General features: G+C 44.0%; 1 protein-coding gene across 1 annotated transcript; it reads right to left on the bottom strand.

Annotated features, from left to right (window-relative positions):
- Positions 1 to 2,954: 2,954 nt before the first annotated feature.
- LOC135887911 (olfactory receptor 14A16-like) lies at positions 2,955 to 9,030 on the bottom strand. The gene is made up of 2 exons (XM_065415710.1): positions 9,024 to 9,030; positions 2,955 to 3,898 (listed from the first exon to the last, which is right to left on the bottom strand). The coding sequence occupies exons 1-2, from the start codon at positions 9,028 to 9,030 to the stop codon at positions 2,955 to 2,957; spliced, it is 951 nt and encodes a 316-aa protein (XP_065271782.1).
- Positions 9,031 to 10,056: the final 1,026 nt, after the last annotated feature.

Genomic DNA, 10,056 nt, shown 5'->3' with positions numbered 1-10,056 from the left:
ACAAGGTTGATGGGCCATTATCTGCTAAGTGGCCATGCTTTGGCAGGAAAGGGGACGGGGCAAAATTCTACATTTTAGCAAAGAAACAGCATGGAGTTCCCTTCCACATAGACTGCCTGTTGCCTTGCTCCTAACTGGAAATGCTTGTCAAAAAGGGGACAGGACTATAAAAAGAAGGGTCAGACACCCCAAGACACTGCTCTCTCTCTCTCCCTATCCATAGCATTCACTGCACCTAAGGAAACAAAGGAAGCTGCTGTTGGACACTGGGGGAGGGATCTTGACTTAAGGGGTTTGGTCAGTCAGACTGCAGGAAGCATGTGATGAGAAAACCTAATTACTGGTACTCACTTCAAATCTATCTCTTTGTAGTTAATAAATTTATGTTATTGTTTTATCTAATCCAGTGTGTTTAAATTGAAGTGTCTGCATAATATTTAAAATAATAAGATGATATATTATTCCCTTAAAGGAATAACAGACTCAATATATTTGGATTGTCCAGGAGAGGGCTGTGTTAGAGCAGGAGAGCTTGAGAGTGGCGCCACATAGCAGAAAAAATGGTCAGTGAGGTTGAGGCTACAATGTGGCAGCCAGGCTGCCACGAGAGTGGGCAAAATCAATGCCAGGAACCCCCATGTCCATGAGACAGCCACCAGCAAGAGGGAGACATGAGTGCTCTCAAAGGTGGCATATTGCAGTGGGTATCTGCACATAGTGGTCAAAGACATGACAGCAAGGAGGAAAAACTCCATGGAGCCCACCAGGAAGAGCAAGTAGGCCTGAGCATGGCAGCTAGAGAAGGAAATGGTCTTCTTCTCATTCACCATATTGGTCAATATCTTGGAGATGAGCATGCTGGTGAGCAGGCCCTCCAGGAGGGAGAAGTTGGTGATGAAGGGACATAATGCACTGGTGAGTCTGGAGAAGAAGGCCCAGAAATTCTGGCTTTGAGATTAACTTGTTATTTTACGTTAATACTCCAGACTCCAGAAGGGGAGAGTAATTTCAATACATCAATTGTAGGGCTTTGTTTGACTGAGAAAGGAGAGAAACTGAGGAAGTGTCAGAGTCTGACACCCGTTTGGCATTAGCCTTAAGCCCTATCCATAATCTTATACAACAGGGACTTAAAAATGGCTTTCTTTAAACCTTCAGTGGGCCTTGTAGAGGGGTCGGACTCACCCCTGCGGTGCCTCCTGCTGGTTGTCTGGGGAATCAGCTCAATCCAGCCTCTGGTGGCCCTTTGCAGGCTGGTGGTCCGCCTTACCGCTTCTGGCCCCCGTGTCCCTCCCAGGACCCCGGTGCCCTTATCTTGGGTGTTGCCACTCTGGCAGTACCCCATCAGTACTAGGGTCTCCCTTCCCCAGAGAACCCCCACCCACTATCCCTACCTCACCTCAAGATAAGACCACTGACAGTCTCCAACTAGCCCCCGCACCCTGGGGCAGACTGCAGTATAGGCCACTCATCATCGGCAAGTTTGGGTTTGGACCTGCTGCCTTGGCCTAGCCCTGGGCTGCCCTCTGAACCCCCAGTACCCCTTGGCCTTCTCCTAGGCCGCAGCCGGGGGCTTTCCAGGCTGGAGCTCCCCAGCCCTGCTCCACTCAGGTACCCTGTCTCAGCCCCCTGCAGCCAGGCCCTTCTCTCTCTAAGTGCAGAGAGAGACTGTTTGGCCTCTGGCTCCCAGCCTTTTTATACAGGCCAGCTGTGGCCTGATTGGGGCGAGGCCCAGCTGCGGCCGCTTCCCCAATCAGCCCAGTTTTTAGAGCTGCAGCCCTCTGCAGGGCTGCTTTTAACCCTTCGGGATAGGAGCGGGGTAGCCACCCCGCTACAGGCCTACTCAAGTGTTTAATGTTAAGAATGTGCTGAAGCAGCTTGTGGAATCAGGGCCTTTGTACAGAATATTCAAAGGAAGTGAGTTTTCTTCAGTGCAGATCCTCAGCTGATGTAAATTCTCAGATTTCTATTGACTTCAGTAGAGCTAGAACCATGTATACCTGCTGAGGACTAACTCCATTTATTCAGAGAAGCGAAAGAGATCATATTAAAAATGTATACAATCAAAACTGCTAAAAGTTCAAACAATAAGTACTTCTGATAAGTTGTTTGTAAATGAGCGATGGTGTAAGATATAGTCATTAAAATCTTTACTAAATAACATTTAATAAGGACAACTTATAGGACAATCATGCTCTGGACATAGACAATCTTTAACAGGAAAAAAAACACAATAATGTTCATAATTTGGCTCTTTGTTCCCCAACACATCATTAATAATACGATAATACCCCAACAGTATAAACATAATCATTTAAGCAGGAATTCAACCATGCAGAAACCTCTTTTGCACCCTTTTATCATTGTGGGGAGCAAACCTTCAGTGCGCTCAGAAAAACCCCATCAAAGAGATGACATATGGGCACTCCTGAGAGAGGACAAACATTGAAAAACCTGTCGAACCAAGCACTCACTGTCTCCTTGGGCTGTTCCACCTCCAAAACCACCTGGAACAAAGAAACAAATCAAATCACCAACCAACCAGCTAAACAAAAACAAATTAAAAAACAGAGAAACAAACAACATATGCAGTGATACCTCAATCAGACTTTTTATCACTCAAAATAAGAAGAGCCAGAGACCCCACTAGGGACTTTTGCTATGGCTACTGATATTATGTGCAAGGTGCTCATATAGTATGGTGATGGGTAACAGTATATACTAGATAGATAGATAGATAGATAGATAGATTCTAATCTTATTTACATTTGTGTAAATGTATAATAACTCTTTTTTTTTTCTTCAGTCAAGTTTCTCTGGATTTTTACTAGTGTAAATACCCAATTCTGTATAATCAGCATGTTACGTTTTCATGAAGACAATAATATTGTCAGATAGTTATATTTATAAAGAAACACAGAATGAAATCATGATCAAAGGATAAATATGGACATTTAATTCTTAATGATTAACCTCCAACCTATCAGTTTCCTCAGTGCACCTTTGAGCTCCTTGTTCCTCATGCTGTAGATGATCGGATTCATCATTGGTGGCAACACAGAATAGAGAACAGCCACCAAGAGATTCTGAACTGATGGAGAGCTGGAGATGGGTTTCAGGTATGCAAAAGTGGCAGTACAAAGGAACAAGGAGACCACACTGAGGTGAGGGAGGCAGGTGGAGAAGGCTTTATGCCGGCCCTGCTCAGAGGGGATTCTCACCACTGTGGTGAAGATCTGAACATAGGACACAATTATGAAAACAAAGCAGCTTAACCATAAGAATAAACTAAAAATGAGAAACCCAACTTCACTGAGGTCTGAGTCAGAGCAGGCGAGCTTGAGGAGCTGGGGGATTTCACAGAAGAACTGATCCACCACATTGACACCACAGAAGGATATTGCAAATGTGTTTCCAGTGTGCACTGCAGAGTAGAGAATAACACTAATCCAGGCACTGGCGGCCATTTGGACACAAGCTCTCTTGTTCATCACTGTCTCATAGTGCAGTGGTTGGCAGATGGCGACGTATCGATCATACGCCATGACGGTCAGTATGGCATAATCTGCTGAAGCAAAGAAGGCAAAGAGAAAGACTTGGGCAACACATCCAGAATAAGAAATCGATCTGGTATTCATGAGGGAATTGGCCATGGATTTGGGGATGGTGACAGAGATGGAGCCGAGGTCTAGGATGGACAGATTCATGAGGAAGAAGTACATGGGGGTGTGAAGGTGGTGGTCGAGGGCTATGGCTGTGATGACGAGAAGGTTCCCCAGCAGGGATATCAGGTAAAGCAGTAGAAACACCACAAAGTGTAAAATCTGCAGTTCCTGAATGTCAGAGAATCCCAGGAGAAGGAACTCGGTCACGGCGGTTTGGTTGGACATTTTTTTTCCTCAGTCCACTGTGTGATGTCTGTGGAGGAAATGGGAAGGACAATGATCAGGATTAAGGTGACAGAGAGAATGGCCCTGTTTCTCCTTACCCTAATATCTCATTATGTGAATGTCAAAGGTACACAGAACTCGTCACTTGCAATGATTAGGTATTGTTAGTGCTCCTTGCCTCTGACAATTAATCAGTCATATTATCACACTAGTGTAAATTGGATCCGCTCCTTTAAAGTCAATGGAGCTTTGTCACTTTACCCCATCAGAGGATTTGGCCCAAGATGTGGTTTGATAAATTGCAGTGTGAAGGATGGAACAAAGCACACTCCAAACCCAACAGTTCTTTCAAAGAAGGTCCCTCTATTGCGACCATCACCAACCTCACAGTTTGGTCATGAAATTAATAGATTAAAATGCCAACACAGCCTGATTCCCACTTTGCAGAGCAATATGAGGTAGACTTCTCCAGCATTGTAAGTAGCAGCTCATCTGTAATTTTTCTACCCCAAGCTCTGTGCCTAGACGACCGGCTGCCTGCTTCCAAACTGATTTATGGCACCAACTCCCAGCTGCACTTTTGCATGCATGTAACAATGGACTAGCAGCATCCCTCTGTCATCGCTGTGTGGTATCGTTTACTCTGTGCAGTGCAGTGCAGTTGCTGTCAGGACGCCTGGGCTCTGTTCTTGTCTCTGCCAGTGACCTGCTGTGTGATCTTGGACAAGTCATTACCCCTCTTTCTGCCTCTGTTCCCCACCCGTTTCTCTGCTGTGTCTGCTAGGACTGTAAGGGCTTTCGGAAAGGGGCTGTGGGGCAGATTTTCAAAGGCATTGAGGCACCCAGTGGGATTCTCAAAACATCTAGGCCCCCAACACCTCTTGAAATTAACGAGTTATAAACTCCTAGGTGCTTCTGAAAATCCCAGTAGGCACCATAATACTTTTAGAAACATGGCCCCATATTTTGGCATGTGTATGTTCTGCACACCCATTTACACCATATATACTCAGCCGGCAGCAGTGTGGAGCTAATCCAGGAGTTCAGGGCTCTACTCCCAGTTAGCTCCCGTATGTCCTTGAACGGGGTCAGGATAGACAGGCTTTGGCTGCTTGGTTCAACTCTAACCCAGGGTTTAAAGGGGCTAGTCTGTATAAAACACAGTCTCTGCGCTATCAACTTTACCGGTTATTCAGTTGTTACCTTCTCACAACTATCCCTTTGAAAGAGAAATCACACAGATGCAATAGAATAAAGGACTTGAAATTAATGCTTTACCAGAGAATATTAATGTTCCCCAACTTATTTAAAGTTTAAGGCTGCTTGGAAATTTTTAGCTGTGTCTTTTATAATGGAGATTGCTTTTTCAGCTAAACAACAACAAATCTCAGTATCTGTCTGCTTTTCTCAAACATTTTGGGTTTAATGCGTAAAGTATCTGAAAACTCAAAAAACATTTTTGGTGTTGTGATAAAAAAAATCCAGTTTTCAGGAGAAAGTTTTCATGTGCCAAAATTTAAAAAAAAAATAGATTTTGCGTTTTCAGTGAAAAGTCAACCTTTTCCTGAGAGGCGGAAAAATTCCTATCAGCAGTAGATAATTGATTAAACTGAGAGTAAAGTCTTCACGTGTTCATATTGTAATTCATATTTATCATCTGAATTTCCCCCTGTATGTTGATCCCCAAACATATTTAATTGAAATAACAAACTTACTGTGCTGATCTTTGTGGATTTTTTTCCCAACATATGACGCATTCAGTCATCCAGCACCAGGATTCTTTGGTCAATATCTATCTATATACCACCTAGAAGCTAAAGGAACAGGTATCTGAGTGTCCTTTCACCCCCCACTCTGTGACTGAACTAGACTCAGACCTGCTGCTCTCTGCAGGCGATCTGTGTGTAGCTGGCTTTGATTTGCACTGGCATTAAAGGACCCATGCTGCAGGAAGGTAATTTATTCATGTTATTTCCTAAGGGCTAGCGGGACTCACTCCCTGGAGCCCTGCACAGCTCAGCAGTAAAGGCCCAGTGGCAAGTGCATAGATGCCTTGGTGATAAAGCCAAAAGGGTCCTTCTTATCCTCTAATCTGATCCCCTGCCTAGCACAGGGCCTACAATCTCCCCCAGGGTTCCCTGATTCCAGCCCAGCTTCTGTGTTATCTGTTGGCCAGGATTACAAATGGATTTAGGCATCTAATTAGATGAAGACAGACACTGACTGGGATTTATCAAAGCTCCTATGTGAGCTAAGTGGCTAAATCCCATGGGAGTTAGGTGCCTAAACTGTTGGTGCTATTGTAATTGTATTGTATTTATCAAAGCTCCTATGTGAGCTAAGTGGCTAAATCCCATGGGAGTTAGGTGCCTAAACTGTTGGTGCTATTGTAAATCCCAGTAGGCACCTATCAGCTTCTTTAGGTGCCTAAACCCCTTTGTAATCCTGGCTCTGCATCTATTTTGTTGACTTCCAAGGCCTGGGCTTCTCTGCAATTCCAGAAAATGATGGCAGGGATTTGCAAAAGAGCCTAAGGAAGTAACGCATGTACATCTTGGGCTTCTAACTCCCTAAGACTCCCTTAAGAATTGCGACCTCAAATGATAGCAAGTAGAGCAGTCAGCAGTGGCTAGGGAAAGGATGTCAAGACACCGGGAGCTCCTGTGATCTAAGCCTGACTATGCACTATATTATCTCAACTCTCTATGCCTCAGTTTACCAAAACACTTAATCTGAGGGATATTAACTGATACGGGAAGAACAATTCATAAAGAATCATTTATTTAGAGCTGATCCATGATTCTGTTTTGTTTGAGCTTTTAATGAATTTTCACAGATCTGGGTGAAATATTTGTCAAGTTATTTTTTTCAAGCAGATTTTCCTTGTTTTCCACAGGAACATACGAATTGCCAGAGACCAGTGCCCTGGGTCTGACTGGGGCCAGCCCCAGAGGATGCACCACCCACAGCCTGGAGCAAAGGTTTGGAGAGTGGGGAGATCTGCCCCCAGTGCAGCAGCTGCAGCATTGTCTGCCTGAGTCTGCAGAGAGCCTGAGACAATGGTTCTAATAGAGGGGAACTGCCCCAGACATCTCCATGGGGTTTGAACTCCCAGCCCCACTTCTCTGAGGACCCCAACAACCCCACCCCATCAGGGGGCTCAGTGTGCAGGGGGAGGGGAAGAGCACAGAAGTCCTGACCCCATCACCCAAGCAGATACACCCTGGCTGGGAATGTAAGGACTGGGGAGACCATGATTGCCTTTGCCTGTCTGTGGGCACCTTGCTGATCCCAAGGGGTGGAGGAGAGTCACCCACTGTCTCTTCTGGGATGGAGCAGGGGTCCCATTCCACTGTCCCACCCACCACTGGCACTCCACGTGGGCACAGGATCAAGGGGGAAGAGCCCTATGCATGGCCCTGGAGTGTCTGAGAGTCAGCAGAGCTTTATGTGACTAAGTGTGCCTCTTTCCACAGGCTCATGGAACAGCCCTGCTCAGGGAAGTGACTCCTGGAGGGACCATAAGGGAGGTTCCCTGTGAGTTAGTGGCTGGTTGGAGACCTGCACCATAGCGATTTAATTCATTCTCTTATCGCATGTAACCTTGAAGATTCTCGTGATCCACGCCAATGACTCACCCTGCTGAGCTCTTTGTCTCAGCAATACCTTGTGGCAATGAGTTCCCCAGGTCAATGGACTTATGAGCTCTTCAGGAGAGCTTCTTGAACATTTTCTATCTAAACATTTTGTTTGTCAGAAAATGCTATTTCATCAAAACAAAAACTTTTCTCGGGAAAGGGTTGGATTCGATTAATCTTCTGGTTTAATTTTTTTGTTGTTGTTAAGGTGCAAAAAAGACTGAAATGTCCTGTTCTGACATTTTCCAGCTCAAAATGTTTTTTTCATTTTGATATCTCATTTAATTTATACTAAAGAAAAGGTGAAAATCATTAAAAAGGTCAAAATCAAACAAAACTTTCCTCTGGAGCATAGGGCGCATTGCCAGGTGGGATCACCTGGGCATGCCTCAGCTGATCAGTTCCCTGCCTTGGACACTGGTGGCATCTCCGTCTCTCCCGGTCTTTGCCTGTGGCGACAGCGTAGTCTGCTGAGGACTGAACTGCTTTAATTTAACTAAAGTCTTTGGGCTCAAGATGGGGGTAACTGGGTGAAGTTAAATGGCCTGTGATACACACAAGATCAGGAGAGATGATCGAATGGGCCCTTCTGGCCTTAAACTCTATGAAACTATGAAAATTATCAAAACAAAGTGTTTCCATTGACTGAATGTATTTATTTATTTTAAGATTATCTGTTAATCACTCAATGCTTAAATGTCCAGGGTAACAGTTCCCTCATCACCTAAGTTTTTGACTTTGAGCATAAGCAATGCCATCTCCTTCTAGGTGTTCGAACGTCTATCTCCCAGAGTGATCCACAAACCAGAGAAGTTACGTATTCACCTGCATAGTGTTCATGAGGGGCCCAGTCTGGTAGGTGTGCTTAGAGGACACCTACCAGATCTGGTCCCATTCAGACCCTGTCTGTCAGAGGCAGAGGAAAGGTTGATGAACTTGAAAATTTGCCCCATCCATCAATATTAGCTGGTCCAATAAAAGATATCACCTACCTTGTCTCTCTCAAAAAATGTGTTTAGCTGGTTGAAAATTTTGAGGGATTATTTTTCTTTGAAAAACTGCATTTTAATTAAAGTTAAAATATGAAAAAGTATTTTCAGAAATTGTGCAATTTTTTTTCAAAGGACAACAAAAAACTGGGGAAAAACACATTTTTTGTGTTTCCTCCGACGCTACCCCTGTTTCTCTACGTTCAGCTCTTTTTATAAGGAAAATAAACAAATAATAATAATAATAATAATAATAATAATAATAATAATAAGAGGATAGAAATACCAAAACCAGAACATTTTCAGTTAAAATATTCATGAATTTTTTCAAAAATTGGAAAATCAGTTCTTTTTATATACTTAAATATTAAAATGTTTTTGAAATATTTCAAAAATAATTATAACAAGTATTTTCATTCCTGAACAACTCTATATTTGTAATAGTTGAAAGCTCTGAAAAGTGATTCAGTAAAAATGGCCTCTTCTTACTCAATACACAGATTTACTAACCATGTGTAGCCGAGTCAGATTTTCAGCAACAAATATAAATAAATAAATTGTAAATACTGTTACTTCTGTCAGCCCTTCAAAGACAGCACAGATCTGGGAAACTGGCTGGTGGCTATTCCTGACTGGCATATTGGCAACACAATTGTGAACTGATTTTTCATCAGTGACTCCTTTGCGAAATGACAGAAAGCAGCAGGAGTGCATAGGGGTACATGTAGGCAGGGTGTGAAGGAGACGGGGCTGCACAGGGGTACATGTAGGCAGGGTGTGAAGGAGAGGGGGCTGCACAGCTTAAAGCTTGGTATTGCCTGTAGAACGTTTGCTGCTGGTGGTGATGACAGAGAAGTTGATGATGACAGAGAAGTTGAGACACAGCTTCACACTCAGGTCCCAGGCTGAACTCATGGAACATGTACGTAGGGAATTAAAGTTTAATTTGTAAACTGATGCAGTGTTCAAATGGCCCGGTTAAAGTCATTTTACAAGCACATTTCAGAAAGTTGTACAATAGAACCTAGAAGCTGTCCTCAGTGAGCAGAGGGTGGGATGTCAAAGGAGTCTGATGGATCTGAATATTTTCCCTTCAATAGCCACTCATGATTTTTGTTGTTGTTTTGTTGTGTTGGTGCTTTAGTGCCTATGAGCCCCAGTCCTGGACCAGGACTACATTGTGCAAGGTGCTGTATGAACACAGAACAAAACAACCATCTCAGCCCCAAGGAGCTTAACTCCATGCACTTCTGGAACTAGCTTAGGACCCAGTAGCATTGACTCCTTTCCTCCTGCTCTAACCCCTTGATCACATTTCTCTCCCAGTGCCAGCAATAAAACTTACTGGAATTCCCTCAGACTGAGGCCACTCAAATGTTCATTTCTTTCCCTGCATCTCAAATACGTCACTTGTGTCCACCCTGCCTGGCAGGGGAACTCCAGAGCAGGCTGAGTTTGGGTGGCTAAAATAAACATGTAACCGAACTGAACCACTCCAGGGATTTCTTAATGATTCCCCTTGTGGCAGACTTCCTAAAT

The sequence above is a fragment of the Emys orbicularis genome, chromosome 13, assembly GCF_028017835.1.
Source record: "Emys orbicularis isolate rEmyOrb1 chromosome 13, rEmyOrb1.hap1, whole genome shotgun sequence".
Classification (NCBI taxonomy): domain Eukaryota; kingdom Metazoa; phylum Chordata; order Testudines; family Emydidae; genus Emys; species Emys orbicularis.
Note: the sequence above shows the minus strand (reverse complement) of the source record. Positions and strands in the feature narration are given on the sequence as shown.